At 46.7% G+C, this 17,386-nt stretch overlaps 1 protein-coding gene across 2 annotated transcripts in view; it reads left to right on the forward strand.

The window, feature by feature from the left end:
- Positions 1–2,651: 2,651 nt before the first annotated feature.
- ZNF598 (zinc finger protein 598, E3 ubiquitin ligase) overlaps positions 2,652–17,386 on the forward strand; it is a gene marked incomplete at its 5' end in the record, with an annotated part of 61,041 nt that continues 46,306 nt past the window's right edge. For both annotated transcript variants that reach the window (XM_082260627.1, XM_082260626.1), the window contains 2 exons: positions 2,652–2,679; positions 5,408–5,589. In XM_082260627.1, coding sequence (XP_082116753.1) covers positions 2,652–2,679; positions 5,408–5,589 — 210 coding nt within the window. The remainder of the gene's footprint in view (positions 2,680–5,407; positions 5,590–17,386) is intronic.

Consider the following 17,386-nt stretch of genomic DNA (forward strand, 5'->3'; position numbering starts at 1 on the left):
CAAAAAAAGAGTGTAAATTTTGCAAAAATAACAATATTTTTTACATTTTTTTATATGAAATTCCCCCCCAAAAAAATGTAAAAATCTAATTTTTTTAACATTTTTGGCCAATTTGTTTTCTGCTACATATGTTTGGTAAAAAAAAAATCGCAAAAAGCGTATTTTGATTGGTTTGCGCAAAAGTTATTGCGTTTACTAACTAAGGGAAAGATTTCTGTCATTTTTTGGTGTTTTTTTTTTAACGCGTAATAGCGGCGATCTGCGATTTTTTTGCGGTACTGCGACGTTGCAGCGGACAGATCGGACCCTTGACTGACATTTTTGACACTTTTGGGGTTACCAGTGACATCACTGCAGTAATCAGTGCTATACATATGCACTGTTACTGCAAAATGACACTGGCAGGGAAGGGGTTAACTTTATTGGGGAGGGAGGGGTTAAGTGTGTCCCTAGGGGCGTGCTTTCTACTGTGATTGGCTGTGGCTACTAGTGTAGGAACAGTGATCAACGGTCCTACATAGTAGAACCGTCTGATCACTGTTTCTACACAGGGGAGAATGACAGGCGGCTTGTTTACATCAGCCGCCTGACTTTCTCCCTCTGTACCGACGATCAGCGAGTGACCGGCGGACATCGGGTCCGCCAGTCACACGCACTAACTTCCCGTGTAGGAGCCGCGGCGGGCGCGCGCCTCCGCAGGCGTGCGCTCGCCCGCTATTGGCTCACAAGGAAGTGACAGGCAAGTGACGTACCGATACGTCACTCTGCCTGGTCGGGGCTGACCGCCGCAGTGTATAGTCGTGCGGGGGTCGGCAACCGGTTAAGTGGTTAAAGTAGCACAGTGCCAAATAGCAAAAAATGGCTTGGTCATGAAGGGGGTAAAATCTTCCGGGGCTGAAGTGGTTAATTTGGGCCTACAAACCTGCACAGGCAGAAGAGGCCTCGTTACACAACCATGAAGAGATAAAAAAATAAATAGGGAAAACCTTCCCCAACCCCACACATTTCCTGCTCACAGGTTACATAATCATTATTACTGAATTTTTGGATTTTGTGTCACCAGGGTTCCTCTAATGCCCCGTACACACGTGTCGAAAATCGGCAGGGAATTTTCGGGCCAACGTCCGATCTGCCAATTTTCGGCTTGTTAGTATGATGCTTCCGACAACCGACTCCGACTTTTCAGCCGAAAAAAATCTGGTGCGCAGGCTATAAAATTTTTGTTGCCCGTCAATACAACGGCCGATTTTCGTGCAGTCAGTACAGATTTCGATGGGGAAAAATCTGATAAGCAAGTCTGGGCATGCACAGTGAAGAAAAAACACAAAGAAAACAAACCAACACATGACATCACTTCTGAAGTAGAATTTTGTTGGGCGAGAAAATTCGTGTGCAGTCTAGGCACATTCCAACCAACAAAACACCACTCTGGACAAAAGACGGACGATCGGTCGGCCGATAATCGTTGCGTGTGTACAGGGCTTAAGTCAGGGATCTCCAAACTACGGCCCTCCAGCTAGAGTTGCCACCTCATCCCTTTACAACAGAACACAAATTAATTACACAGGTTCTGAGGCTAATTTAATGCAGAGAAGGCTCCAAGTGAGTTTAATTACCACCTTAATCAGCCACAGAACCTGTGTAATTAATACGTGTTCTGTTTTAAAAGGATGAGGTGGCAACCCTACCTCCAGCTGTTGCGGAACTACACGTCCCATGAGGCATTGTAAAACTCTGACATTCACAGATATGACTAGGCATGATGGGAATTGTAGTTCCTGAACAACTGGAGGGCCATAGTATGGAGACCCCTGCTAAGTTGTCATACTGCCACAGAAACCCAGTGTCATGACTGGTCTGGTTCTCTTTGACCCTCACAGCCGGTGTTCTGTCAGAATAGCGCTACCTATCAGATTCTGCAGCCAGAAGTGACGGTCGGACGAGAACAACTTACTGCGCATGCGCCATGCGTTCCAACATGGCCGCTATGCATTCCAATAGGTTTCCTAATGTGACAGAACAGGAAGCAGAGGCGGACATCTTCTTACACCCATGCAAGTCTTGAATTTTACATTTATTTTAGCAGTAAACTCACCTTATAGAAAAAAAAAAAAACAGTATTACATGTCTATTATTATTATTGTAATATAGTAAATGTAGCGAGAAACCTGTAGGTAGAAGGTGGCAACGGCCATCTTGCTACACCCCGCACTGCTCAGCGACTAACTGATTATATAGTGAAATAGACTATTTCACTCGGACGCGGTGAAATAGTATATTTCAGTATATAAGGTGAGTTAACTGCTAAAATAAATGTAAAATTTAAGACTTGCGTGGGTGTAAGAAGATGTCCACCTCTGCTTCGTGTTCTGTCACATTCGGGAACCTAATGGAACGCATAGCGGCCATGTTGGAACGCATGGCGCATGCGCAGTAAGTTGTTCTCGTCCGACCGTCACGTCCGGTTGCAGAATGTGATAGGTAGCGGTATTATGATAGAACTAGCGTCCCTATTCACCTGAGTAGTGCGGGTCACCGCCCTATGTGAGGAGCGGAGCTGAAATCTGACGGGGATCAGCGAGTTCAGACCTCCGGCGCGCACAGAACGTCGCCTGCAGAGGGCGCTCTGGGCCCCAGTTCCGCTGGACTCTATGGCGCGTTTCCGGCGTGGAGCGTCAGGTGGGTGACGTTTCCTTAGCCGGTATCGTGTGCTCGCTGACAGGCGCGTCTGTGGGAAGGCGGTTTGTGATATTCCAACGCGGCAGCCGCGTCCTACTATCGCCACAGAGCCAGCTCCAGAGCCGCTGGAGCTCCCAGAATCCTCTGCGGCTCCCACAGCCAACCTAGGGGTTCCAGAACACCCTACGGCCTGAGACCCACTACCCGCCACAGCCCTCCCCACAATCCTCTGCGGCCAGAGACCCACTACCTACCACAGCTCTCCCAGAATCCTTTGCCACTAGACCACCCTGTACTCTGCTCTCCCAGAATCCTCTGCAGCCTGTCCTGTACTCTGTGCTTGAGGGATTCTGGGGGGCCTGACCGGTACCCCGCACACAGCTCTCCCAGAATCCTCGGCAGCTAAAGACCCTGTGCCTGCCACAGCTTTCCCAGAATACTGTGCGGCCAGACCAGCTCCCTGAACTTGGCTGTCCCAGAATCCTTTGCTGCCAGTCCCGCTCTCTGTACAAGTTCCCTCAAAATTCCTTTACAGCCTACCACAGTCTTACTCCTTTAACTCTCCCAGGATTCTTAGTGTCCAGTGCTGCTCCCTGTGCTCCAATCTCCCACAATCCACCTGTGGCCAGTCCTGTTTCCTGTGCTCTGATCTCCCAGAATCCCCCTGTGGCCAGTCCCGTTCCCTGTGCTCCGATCTCCCAGAATCCCCCTGGGGCCAGTCCTGTTCCCTGTGCTCCGATCTCCCAGAATCCCCCTGTGGCCAGTCCCGTTCCCTGTGCTCCGATCTCCCAGAATCCCCCTGTGGCCAGTCCTGTTCCCTGTGCTCCGATCTCCCAGAATCCCCCTGTGGCCAGTCCTGTTCCCTGTGCTCCGATCTCCCAGAATCCCCCTGTGGCCAGTCCCGTTTCCTGTGCTCCGATCTCCCCCAGTCCTGTTCCCTGTGCTCTGGTTTCCCAGAATCCCCCTGTGGCCAGTCCCGTTCCCTGTGCTCCGATCTCCCAGAATCCCCCTGGGGCCAGTCCTGTTCCCTGTGCTCCGATCTCCCAGAATCCCCCTGTGGCCAGTCCCGTTCCCTGTGCTCCGATCTCCCAGAATCCCCCTGGGGCCAGTCCTGTTCCCTGTGCTCCGATCTCCCAGAATCCCCCTGTGGCCAGTCCCGTTCCCTGTGCTCCGATCTCCCAGAATCCCCCTGTGGCCAGTCCTGTTCCCTGTGCTCCGATCTCCCAGAATCCCCCTGTGGCCAGTCCTGTTCCCTGTGCTCCGATCTCCCAGAATCCCCCTGTGGCCAGTCCCGTTTCCTGTGCTCCGATCTCCCCCAGTCCTGTTCCCTGTGCTCTGGTTTCCCAGAATCCCCCTGTGGCCAGTCCCGTTCCCTGTGCTCCGATCTCCCAGAATCCCCCTGGGGCCAGTCCTGTTCCCTGTGCTCCGATCTCCCAGAATCCCCCTGTGGCCAGTCCCGTTCCCTGTGCTCCGATCTCCCAGAATCCCCCTGTGGCCAGTCCTGTTCCCTGTGCTCCGATCTCCCAGAATCCCCCTGTGGCCAGTCCTGTTCCCTGTGCTCCGATCTCCCAGAATCCCCCTGTGGCCAGTCCCGTTTCCTGTGCTCCGATCTCCCCCAGTCCTGTTCCCTGTGCTCTGGTTTCCCAGAATCCCCCAGTCCCGTTCCCTGTGCTCCGATCTCCCAGATTCTTCCCCCCCCCCCCCCGTGGCCATTCCTATTCCCTGTGTATTTGATTTCCCAGAATCCCCCTGTGGCCACACTTCTGTTCCCCGTGCTCTGATTTCCCAGAATCCTCTTGTGACCAGTCCCGCTCCCTGTGCTCTGATCTCCCAGAATTTAGTGGCCAGTCCCGCTCCCTGTACTCGGCTCTTCCAGAATCCTCTGGGGCCAGTCCTACTACCTGTACTTTGATCTCCCAGAATCCCCTAGGTTTAGGGTGCAACTAGAGATACTTGTGCCTGGCTGTTCTGTAAAGAAGCCTTACCACTTCTCTATATCGACATTTAATACGACTGCCCACAGCCAGCTTTCTAGGCCTTAGTACGCCAATTATCACTCTCCCCCCCCTCTCCATTCTGCCAAAGTTTTACCACTTGCACTTTACAAACACAAACACTGTCTCTTTTCTCTGATCTCATCACCCCAAATCTTAATCTTCCTCCAGTATTTTTCCATTAGTCACCTTATAGCCCCTAATATCACTGTTCACCTCATCTGTCCTTTTTTCACACCAGTCTGCTTATTTCTAGTTTTGTTTTTTTATTTTTTAAATCAGATTTTATAGTCCCACTCCCTGCTGCTCAGAGCTTCCCTTGCAGGAGTTTTCCAGGGTGATATTTTATTTCCACCAGTGTCACATTTTACCTTCATCTAACCTTTTAATAACGTTTGTAAGTTTCACAAATTCTTGACGATCAGTGCGGTTTTATTATTTGTGGCTCACACTCTTCACTAGATACTTTGAGTCACACAGTCGCTCTGTATTTTGTGACCTGTTAATCTTAATTTTATATAATTTTTATTGATATCGTTAGTGCACTGCCCCTATTTTACAGTGTCCTCTCTTGGAATTGACTACATTCACATTTTACTTTCCCAGCATCCCCCAACCACTAATCTCACTGTATATATATATATATACATATTCAGTATCTTAAAGACTATAACTTTGAATCAGTATTTCCCTCATTGTGACTAGTAGTACGGTATTTGTGCCTCTTGAGACAGCCATGGCATCAAAGTCAGCGAACACCTTGGATCTGGAGAGGAGTTGTGTGTTGTGCTGTCAAGAGTTGGATGTATACGCTGTGGGCAAATGTGACCATCCCATCTGCTACCGCTGCTCCACCAAGATGAGGGTGCTGTGTGAACAGAAGTACTGCGCCGTGTGCAGAGAAGAATTGGATAAGGTACCTCTAAAAATTGTTGGCAAATGTGACTATGAAAAAATGACAAAGACCTCCCATTCACACAGGCATACGTAAGTGTACATTCGAACGAAGGGTCACGTTTGCCCAGGTTTTCTGTGCATCTATGGTGCTGGCAGTCCCATTCATTTCTACTGGGACACAGTGGTTTCATGGACACAGCCGCTGCTCCTAATTTGACATCCCGAGCACAGACAGTGTGAGTTTGGGACATGCACCCACATGGATGTCAGATGGGAGCAGCGGCTGTGCTCATGCAGCTGCTGTTCCCCAGTAGACATGATAGGGGCTGCCTGCACCTGGATGTACAGAAAACCTGTGCAAATGCGGCCCTTTGCATTGATGTAAGTTTAAATATGCCAATGTGAATGGGACCAATAGAGGTTTTAGCAGAGCATAAATGAGAACTTTATCATTTGGAGTAACATATAGTGCCACACTCTGAGCACTGAGAACAAATGTTTTGAATATAATTGTACTCCCATACCTTTAATGTGATACTAAAGCGTTGTTTTTTTTCTGTTCAAACATGTTATACTTACCTGCTCTGTGTAATGGTTTTGCACAGAGCAGCCCTGATTCTCCTCTTCTCCGGTCCCACTTCAGTGCTCCTGTCCCCTCCCTCCTGTTGAGTGCCCCCACATCAAGTAGCTTGCTATGGGGGCACCCGAGATGAGTCCCAGCTCCCTGTGTCCATTCAGACACAGAGCCGTGGCCCGGTCCCTTCCCCTTTATCTCCCCAATGGCTCACTGACTTTTTCTGGACTTCTGTTTAGGTAAGGACCTTTTGCCCTCTGCTCTTATTTAGTATATCTTTCAAATACATGTACAGTTTATCCTATTAAAAATGCTGCAAAAACAGAAACCTCTGCTAGAAATCCAGTGAGTGCAAAATTTCCTTTTTTAGTTGACAACACACTTGCTCTGCTGCTCCGAATTTCCAAACAGTGTTGTCAGCCATTCAAGCAGACGAAGACATGGAACCTAGAAGAAAGGAGAAGTGAAGATGGAAGCACCCAGGACCAGTGGGAGCAGTGACAGCGCAGAGCCAAAAGGCTCATTTTGAAATGCAAGTGTATCATAATGTGCTAGTATGTGGTGCATAGTAGCAAGTTATGGAATAAACCTGCAGGATAAGCATTTAATTAAAAAAAATATTCTGGTGGCGTTCAATAACGCTTTAATGGTTTAAATTAACTTAAAGCTGATTTACAGCTTTATGTTCACTTTAAATATATTAGGCCAAGCTGGCCCATAGTAACTATTTGCTATGCTATCGTGCGCCTGCTGGTCATGCTGTACAATCTGTAGCCTCAGCTATATACAATATACAGTAGTAAGTTCTGGGTGAGAGATGAGACCTTCTTGTCTCACACCCAGAACAAAATGGGGTCGGCTGAGCAGTGCTAAACTATTTATAGGCAACTTTGTATTCGATCAGTGAATACAAAGCTGCCTCTGATTGAGGGGTGGTTCAGTGACGTCATGATCTCTAACTTGGCCAATCAGAGGAAGCTTTGTATTCATAGTTTAAAAAGCTGCCCATTAATGTCTGAGTGCTGCTCAGCTTGATTCTATTTTGTTGCGGGTGTGAGACAGGAAGGTCTCCTCTCACCCCTGGAACTCAGTGCTGTATATTGTATGTAGCTGAGGCTACATACAGCATGCCCAGTGGACGCACATGTTGGTGTAGCAAACAAACTATTTACATTGAAATTAAGTCTGGAGATCAGCTTTAACCACTTGCCTTCTGTGCACTTAAACACCCTTCCCATCCAGGCCAATTTTCAGCTTTCAGCGCTGTCACATTTTGAATGACAATTGCGCGGTCATGCTATACTGTACCCATATGAAATTTTTATCATTTTTTTCACACAAATAGAGCTTTCTTTTGGTGGTATTTAATCATCTCTGGGTTTTTTATTTTTTACAAAAAAAAAGAATAAAGACAAAAAATTTTGAAAAAAAAAAAAAGTTTTTCTTATTTTCTGCGAGTAAATTTTGAAAATAAATTTTTCTCCTTCACTGATGGGCGCTGATAGGCTGCACTGATGGGCACTGATAGGCTGCACTGATGGGCACTGATGAGGTGGCACTTATGGGCACTGATGAGGTGGCACTTATGGGCACTGATGAGGAGGTACTAATATGCCGCACTGATGAGCACTGCTGGGCACTGATAGGCGGCACTGCTGGGCACTGATAGGCGGCACTGCTGGGCACTGATAGGCGGCACTGCTGGGCACTGATAGGCGGCACTGATAGGTGGCACTGATGGGCACTGGCGGATGGCACTGGACACTGACGGGTGGCACTGATGAGCGGCACTGATGGGCAGCACCATCAGTGCCCACACTCAGTGCCCATAGTGCTGCCAGTCAGTGCTCATCAGTGCCTAGATGAGCAGGCACTGATGGGCACTGACTAGCAGCACTATGGGCACTGACTGTGGGCACTGTGGGCACTGATGGGGGGGCACTGTGTGTTTTTACCTTGCAGTAATCGGGGCACTGGTGATCGGTGCCCTGATTACATCGCTGTGTGTCCCAGGCGGCTGACGGCTCCCCCTCCTTCCTCACACTGCAGGCTCCGTGTGAGGAAGGAGCGCCGGCGATGAGAGATGATCTCATATGTTTACATATGAGATCATCGCTCATTGGACGGCCAGATCACGTGGTGAATGGCCGCTGTGATTGGCCATTCACCACGATCTGTGATCGGCCGTGTCCAAGGGACACGGCCGACACAGATTTTCCCCGCAGTGCCCTCGCGGGAGCGCGCTGGGGGCGTGTCACTGGGAGGCCGTTTAAAAACGGCCTCCTGAAAATTCGAGTCCGCGCTGCAGCCGTATATAGGCTGTAGCGCGGACGGGGGGTGGTTAAAGTGGTTCTAAAGGCAAGAAAATTTTACCTTAGGGTAAAAAAAAAAAAATGTCTCAGGTGTACTACCCCCCTCACCTCACTATATATTTATGTTCTATATTGATCCAGTGCTTTGCCTGTCTTGAGCTAGCTCTTCTTCTCTCTCTCCCTCTTCAAACAGGCACAGAGGCAGCAGCAGGCATTATTGGCATCTGCCGCTGTCAATCCAATCCTGTGAGGAGGGAGGGCGAGTCACACTGTATGTGTCAATAGACGCACACAGCTCAGTTTGAGAGTGAGCCCACAGGTTTGCCCCCATAGGAAGTGGCTTGCCATGGTGATGCTCCAAGAAGAGGCAGGACCTGGAGTGCTGTCAGGGGACCCTAAAAGAGAAGGTTTGGGCCATGTAACGGAACCACTGACCCACACTGCCAATGACAGTCTGACCGTCTACTACATTGAAACACATTGAATGACCGTCTACTACATTGAAACACATTGAATATGCATATAGGTGTCAGACTCCATGGCAACAGGTCTCGCAGTGCAAAGTGGGATCAAATCTCTACATTTCTTGAGACACCTTTGACAAATATCACTCTCCCATCTGAAGCCATCCAAACCATTCTCTTAGTGTCCCCCAAGTATCTGTCCCTTGCTCCCAGTGACGGTGAACACCGTCCACAGGCCGCTCTGTGCAATACCACTGCGCGGAGTTAAGTATACCATGTTTGTTATTTAAAAAATAATAATAGAATCCTTTAGAGCCGATTCACACTAGCGCGACTTGTCAGCCTGACAAGTCGCGCTCCCTCGCGGTCCATTGACCGCTACAGGACCCGTTCTAATAGGAGCGGCACAAGTCTCTCCGACTTAGAAAAAGGGTCCTGTACTACTTTGGGGCGACCTCGGAGCGACTTGCATAGACTGTGAAGTCCCTGCAAGTCGCTCCGAAGTCGCGGTGCATGGTAATGCACAAGTCGCCCCCCAAGTAGTAAGGAGTCGTGTCGCCTCAGTGTGAACCAGCTCTTATAATCACTTTAAAGTTGTAAAAATTTGTTGCTCTGTAGCTCCCTGCACTACTTGCTTGTGGCTGCCGAGCAGTGGATGACGTTGCTGTCCATTTTGACAGCTTCCTGGCAGGATAACTCAGCCGGGTTTGCACTCGTGGTTGAACCATGCCTAAGCTCATCGCTATTTGCTTGATCAGGAAGTTCAGGGTGCTAGCATTCTAATCTTTACAGCATCACTGATCATCTTCTGTTCAAAACATTGTCTTGGCAAAGCTTTTGGAGGCATGGTTTTGAGCGCAGTGCTGTTGAGCTGCCAGCCTATTGGGATGAAGTCCTGGCTAAAGCTCTTATGTAAGGGTGGCCCAGGAAATGCAAGAGCGAAGGTATGCCGCTACATCGGATTCACATGGAGGGTTTAATAACTCTTTAATTTACCTATGTTTTGACAACAGGTAAACTTTAAATCAGACTTGGAGCCCGTTCACCTGGTCGCCTGACAGGTCGCCTTTCATAGAGAAGCTGTGGACCCGTTCTAATAGGAGCCACACAAGTCGCTCCGACTTAGAAAAAGGGTCCGGGGCTTCTTTGGGGTGACCTGGAGCGACCTGCATTGACTTCAATGATATGAAGTCCGTGCCGGCCGCTCCTAGGTCGCGGTGCGAGCAGCACGCCGCGACTTCACAGGTCGTCCCGGGAAGTAGCGTCGCCCCAGTGTGAACGGGGTCTTAATCTGTGTCTGTAGTTTAATTTTCTGTCAGAATGCAGTTTGTTGTTTGGAAGATGTTTTTCTAGGATATGTAACTGTTTGATAAAAGTATTTAAGAATGTCAGAGTGACGTCCTGCCCTGGAAAGAACAGGATGATTCAGTGCTTTGTTCAGGGCTTGGCTGTCATTGAGAAAAGACAAGGTGTGGCATTTTTTTCTGAAGAGATCGCAGAAGTTTTATTTTCGCTTTAAGACTCGGTTTACATTTACGCAGGTGGGTGCGGGAATCGCAGCGAAACGCACTGCTGTGAGAAAATGTACCAGGCTGCCATTCATTCTGAATGGCACCCCCACGCATGTAAAAATGCTGGGCGTTTGCAGGAACCGCAGGGAAATTGTATGGTCATGTATGCCCCTTCTGCAGGAAACTCATGCATTGCAGCCCATTCAAATTAATGGGCTGCCGTGCATGAGCGAACGTGGCCCGCACACACACTATAGGTGTGAACTGGGTGTAAGAGATGATGTCACAATTTTTTTTTTTTTTTTTTTAATACTGGTCGATGTACTGCCATTAAAAATTAGGAACACAATGTAACTGGCCAGAGTTTCCATTATTCATCAAGCCATAGCAATGTGACATTGGTCCATCCCTCTTCTATACATGACCGTTTTGCTGGTAAAAGTGTGGTGTTTTGACCTTTGCCCATTTAGTCAGGTTTATAGAGGCCATGTCATCATGCTCTTCATGAGAAAAGTACATTGACTGCCTACCAGTTGCCTCACCTTTTTGCTGAAAATGCCAGAGACTGGCTGAGCCTGACATCTGTATTTTTAAGTTTGAAAACCAGAGGAAGAGTGCTGTAAAGGAGTGCCAGAAGAGTGTCAGAACTTTTTATATACAACACTTGCTTTGGGTTGGTGACTCGGACAGTGTTAAACAGAAAGCTGTGGAATAAGAATCAACGGAGATCAGCAGTGACTCCTTCTGCTAGGCCCCCTTCACACTGTCAGTTTTTTAGGTGGACCCAATTGGATGATCTATTGCCCTCTACGGAGTGGCGGGTGTCAATTGACATGTGTCCTTTTATAGCTTCTGACATCCGAGCCAGTCCTATCCGCTAAAAACAGACCGATGGGGGATCTGTTCCCCATTCGTCTGGCGAATTGGATGATAATTGAACAGGGTGTATTTGATTTAAATCACTAGTAAATAATTTTTATAGAGCAACTGTGATCTCTGTCCCTCAGCAGCTTCTCCTCTGACCCGCTGTTGACTCACCGACAGTCCCATTCACTTTAATGGTGATGCGGCAGTGACACAACAAGGTGAAGGACGTGGTAGCAGGAGGTGAGTGGATGCCCACTAACAGGCGCTGCCATGATGGATCTGAAATGACAGGTGCTCTTTACATGTAAGGATTCCTTCTTCCTGGTAGTTGGAATCCTAAATATTTGCAACAAAAAAAATGAAGGTTTCCTATTTAGAATAATAAGCTGTCGGGTTAGTAAAACCGTGATATCAGAATCAATTTTAGGTTAATCCCATTGGAGAACTACTCACAATAACATTATATTACATATTCTTGTATTTTCTTGAAGATCAATGTTTAGTAACTGAAGTGCAAACAAAATATCTTTGAAAAATAACAAAAGAACTTAAACTGAATATACAGTATCTCCCAAAAGTCAGTACACCCCTCACATTTTTGTAAATAATTTATATCTTTTCATGTGACAACACTGAAGAAATGACACTTTGCTACAATGTAAAGTAGTGAGTGTACAGCTTGTATAACAGTGTAAATTTGCTGTCCCCTCAAAATAACAACACACAGCCATTAATGTCTAAACAACTGGCAACAAAACTGAGTACACCCCTAAGTGGAAATGTCCAAAGTGTCAATATTTTGTGTGGCCACCATTATTTTCTAGCACTGCCTTAACCCTCTTGGGCATGGAGTTCACCAGAGTTTCACAGGTTGCCACTGGAGTCCTCTTCCACTCCTCCATGATGACATCACGGAGCTGGTGGATGTTGGAGACCTTGCACTCCTCCACCTTCCATTTGAGGTTGCCCCACAGATGCTCGTTGGGTTTAGGTCTTGGCCAGTCCATCACCTTTACCCTCAGCTTCTTTAGCAAGGCACTGGTCATCTTGGTGGTGTGTTTGGGGCTGTTATGATGTTTTGAATACTGCCCTGCGGCCCAGTCTCCAAAGGGAGGGGATCATGCTCTGCTTCAGTATGTCACAGTACATGTTGGCATTCATGGTTCCCTCAATGAACTGTAGCTCCCTAGTGCCGGCAGCACTCATGCAGCCCCAGGCCATGACTCTCCCACCACCATGATTGACTGTAGGCAAGACACACTTCTCCTTGTACGCCTCACCTGGTTGCTGCCACACACGCTTGATACCATCTGAACCAAATAAGTTTATCTTGGTCTCATCACACCACAGGACATGGTTCTAGTTATCCATGTCCTTAGTCTGCTTGTCTTCAGCAAACTGTTTGCGGGCTTTCTTGTACATCATCTTTTAGAAGAGGCTTCCTTCTGAGACGACAGCCATGCAGACCAATTTGATGCAGTGTGCGGCGTATGGTCTGAGCACTGACTTTTTTTTTTTTTTTTTTTTTCCCAATATCATGCAGCCCTACCCTGTAGTGAAAGTTACCTTGTCCCTACGATCCCCCGATGTCCTCCAGCCGATGTCGGCATCCACCTTCGGGGTTCCCTCCCCTGTGAGTGCCGCGACCTGGCGGGAAATTCAAAAAAATACACAAAACATGATATGATACATTGTAATCTGTTAGGATTACATTTCTGTATCAAACCATTTCACCTCAGTTTTGTCCCTAGTGCTTTGTCCAGTGCCCTGCCTGTACTTTTACTGTTTTATTCCTTTTTATTTTTATTAATACTTTTTTATTAATTTATTACATTTATTTTTACTGTTTTTTCCCTAAGAATTACAGGCCTACAATATAAAACAACCGATTTCCATGCAAAGCAATGTACCGCTTTGACATTCAAAAATACTGACAATCAGTATTGGTAGGAACAGGGCACCAACCGGCTCAATAAATATCAACCAAGCCAAGTTGAAGAATGCAGTTTTCCTGGAGTTTAGCTTTAACGCAGACAAAGAACTACATTCTTAGTAGAGCGGAGTGCAGGGTGGATAAAAATCTATGATTTTTTATTTATTTTAATGCTTTTGGGGCAAAAATCTATCTAAAGATAGTTTTCTATTTAACATACATTAATAATTTAGTTTATTCAGCATGAAATGGAGCTTAGTTATGTAGCATGAGGCTGTATATTCTACAATATTCACATTTTTGGTAAACCTCATTCAATGAATCCAAGCTCTGCTAGCTGAGATAACAAGCACTGCATTCACACTACCAGCAAGAATGAGTCTTTACATTTAAAGAGCACCTGTCATCATGGCAGCGCCTGTTAGCGGGCATCCACTCACCTGCTGCCGCCATGTCCCTCACCTTGTCACTTCTGCATTAACGGCCGTCCCATTAAAGTGAATGGGACTGTTGGTGAGTGAACAGCTGGGTCAGAGGAGGACAGAGATGACAGTTGCTCTTTAAAAATGATGATTTAAAGCGGAGTTCCACCCAAACGTGGAACTTCCGCTTTAGGGAGTCCTGACCCCCCTGACATGCCACATTTGGCATGTCATTTTTTTGGGGGGGCAGCGGGTACCTAGTTTTGACAGGTACCCGCTCCCACTTCCGCTCGGAGCGCCGCGGTGCCCTGAACGGAAGTTCTCCTCTCCCCCCTCCCTCCCTGCAATCTTCTGGGACACGTCAGAGGTCCCAGAAGATTGCCGGCCAATCAAGACGCGCGACTCGCGCATGCGCAGTGGGTACCCGGCTGGGAAGCCGCAAACTGTCACAGCCGGGTGCCCACAGCAGTGATGCCGAGGGAGAGGATCGAGGCTTCGGGCGGCCGCATCGCTGGACCGTTGGACAGGTGAGTGGCTGGAACTCCGCTTTAAATCAAGCCTTTTTACTAGTGATTTAAATCAAATCCACCCTGGCGTAGTAGTTTAGAACTTTTGAAGAGGTTTTTATTGTTATGCATGTTGTCTTATCTTGGGGAGAGAGGCTTCCCTCATTTTTTGCACAGATGCCACAGTGGTGGGAAATGAGAGAAAATCTACCCAAGCCCTCATTCACATGTCATGTCTGCATTTTATTGCAGCCCAATGCACCGCACCTCCAGGCTGCAGTGCGAATGCGGCACATGGAAAACAATTGTGTTCTATGTGCTATAGCGGGGACTGGTGTTCCTCCAGTGTGGAAAAAGGCCGGTCACCGCACTAGTGTGAACAAGCTCTTAACACATCTGGAAGCATGTATGACTGAATAAGGTTCTAGGTGCATTCAGTTTAGCTCTGATTGCAAGAACCAAAAAAAATTGCGTTCAGGAACCATTGAACTTGTAAACGCAGGTACGTCTAGACACAGGGGAAATGGATCTGCAATGTTATAAAGTTTTACACTTACCAGATCAGTTTCCCCTGCATTAAATGTAGGAGGCCCGTGTACAAGGGCATTAACCACTTGCCGACTGCCTAACGCCGATCTACGTCGGCAGTCAGCCCCTCACAGGCAAAGTGACGTAGGGCTACGTCACTAGCCTGTGAGGGTCTAGGGAGCGAGCGCGCGCCCCCGGAGGCGCGCTCCCGCGTGGTCACGGACCCCCCCCCCCGCGCGTGTGACCGGCGGACCCGATGTCCGCCGGTCACTCGGCGATCGGCGGGGGAGAGGGAGAATGTCAGGCAGCTTGTGTAAACAAGCCACCTGTCATTCTCCTTGCTGTTAGGATACTGATCACTCGGATCTAGTATGTAGATCCGTTGATCAGTGTCCATACAGCTCAAGCCCCAGCCAATCACAGTAGAAAGCACGCCCCTAGGGATACACACAGCCCCTCCCTCCCAAATAAAGTTAACCCCTTCACTACCAGTGTATTTTTACAGTAACAGTGCATATATATAGCACTGATTACTGTAGAAATGTCACTGGTAACCCCAAAAGTGTCAAAAATGTCAGTCAAGGGTCCGATCTGTCCGCCCCAATGTCGCAGTACCGCAAAAAAAATCGCAGATCGCCGCCATTACACGTTAAAAAAAAAAACAACAAAAATGACAGAAATCTTTCCCTTTGTTAGTAAACGCGATAACTTTTGCGCAAACCAATCAAAATACGCTTTTTGCGATTTTTTTTTTTTTTTTTTTTTTTTTTTTTTTTTTTTTTACCAAACATAGGTAGCATAAAACAAATTGGCCGAAAAAGTAAAAACATTTTGATTTTTACATTTTTTTTTTGGGGAATTTCATATAAAAAAATGTGAAAAATATTGCTATTTTTGCAAAATTGACGCTCTTTTTTTGTTTATAGCGCGTGATCAAAAAATCGCACAGGTGATCAAATACCACCAAAAGAAAGCTCTGTTTGTGGGAAAAAAAGGACGCCAAATTCGTTTAGGTACAGCGTCGCACGACCGCGCAATTGTCCGTTAAAGTCATGCAGTGCCGAATCGCAAAATACCCCCTGGTCGGAATGGGGGTAAAATCTTCCGGGGCTTAAGTGGTTAATAAGTCATTAGGCTTCATTTGATTTGTCACTGCAGTATAAGCACCTGCTGATTACACACACTCCGAATATCTGTGTTCTAGTTGTTAAAAGCTGCATAATGACTGTTTCATAAATGTGAGTCATGGGCCAGTTGATTCATTTGAGAAATCATTAATCAGTGCTTGAAAACACAATAAAAAAACTCGGGTTGTTTTCTAAAGGAGTAGATAGCAACGATAATATAAATAGGAGGAACCTGTGTTCACTTGACATAAACAATGTGAGAAGGAAATGTAAAAAATTGATTTTGCTATTTGACTGATATGAAAACAGCTTCATCGTATTGGCTAAGCCCTTTGAATATTCACTCTGCAAAGAGAACTGTGCTGTTTCCTTTAGTAAATCAATTCCATTGTGATAAATTGACACTAAACTCTCTGGTTTATAAAAAAAAATATATATATTCTAATCTATTCAAGTATGTATTAACTCAAACGTACGTTCTATTGCTCTCCGCTTCCTCCAAATTTTTTTATTTATTTTTTCTTATTGGCTGCTACATTCCGACTTCCTGTTGGAGGTTGGCTGTGTTCATTCTCTATGGTCCCACTCTATGTATAAGCGTAGCCACTAGAGATGGTCTCTGGCGTGTTCAGGATGATACTCCCAACCCACCTGCCCAGTCCCGTCAGAAAGCTGACACTGCACACCGCCAAACACAGGAAGTGAGACATTTTCCAGTCTGTGCAGCTGCGGACTGGGAAATGTCTCATCGCCTGTAATTAGCAGTGTGCAATGTCGGCTTCCTGGCGGGATGGGGCAGGCGCATTGGGACTACGATCCCGAACACCAAGCTTAAAGACAAGGGTCCCGCACAATGGAAAATAAATAATTGGAATGAGTTGCTGCCTGCCCAGAATACTTCCCACCAAGGGGGGAAATCAAGGGATAGGAATAGGTTTTGGGCTCTGGCACTACTCTGTGTATGGTATATGTAAGTACGTAAATATGTGGAAAGAGCGAATCCCTGAGTCAAGGTTTGGATGAGATGCCTGATGTTGTGAATTCTCAAAAAATAGATAAATAACGGAATGGGTGTGGCAAAATAAATTAAAAACATAATCCCATATATATGTTATATGTGATTATTGATTTGTTTTGCCGCCCCCTTTCAGTTATTTATTTATCTATTTTTTGACAATTCACATTGAATACACAACATCGGGCATCTCTTACCATCCAAACCTATACTCAGGGATTCGCTCTTTCCACATATTTACATACTTACATATATACATATACCACACACAGAGTAGCGCCAGAGCCCAAAACCTATTCTTACGATCCCGAACACGCCAGAGCCCATTTCTAGTAGCCACCCTCTCTCTTGCTCGCTCCCAATATGAACTATGGGATGTGTAGAAAAGGAAAATGGATGGGCCAAGGGGACTTTTAAAGGGATACTGTCATCGAGACAAATAGCAGAGAATCCACATATATGTAAAAATACAAAAAATTTTTTATTGATACAACACCAAAAATAAAGAAGAAGAACATTAAAAGTAACTATTATCGTGTTGACAAAACACTAATAAT

This window comes from Pelophylax lessonae, assembly GCF_965119305.1.
Source record: "Pelophylax lessonae genome assembly, chromosome: 6".
In the NCBI taxonomy this organism is placed as follows: domain Eukaryota; kingdom Metazoa; phylum Chordata; class Amphibia; order Anura; family Ranidae; genus Pelophylax; species Pelophylax lessonae.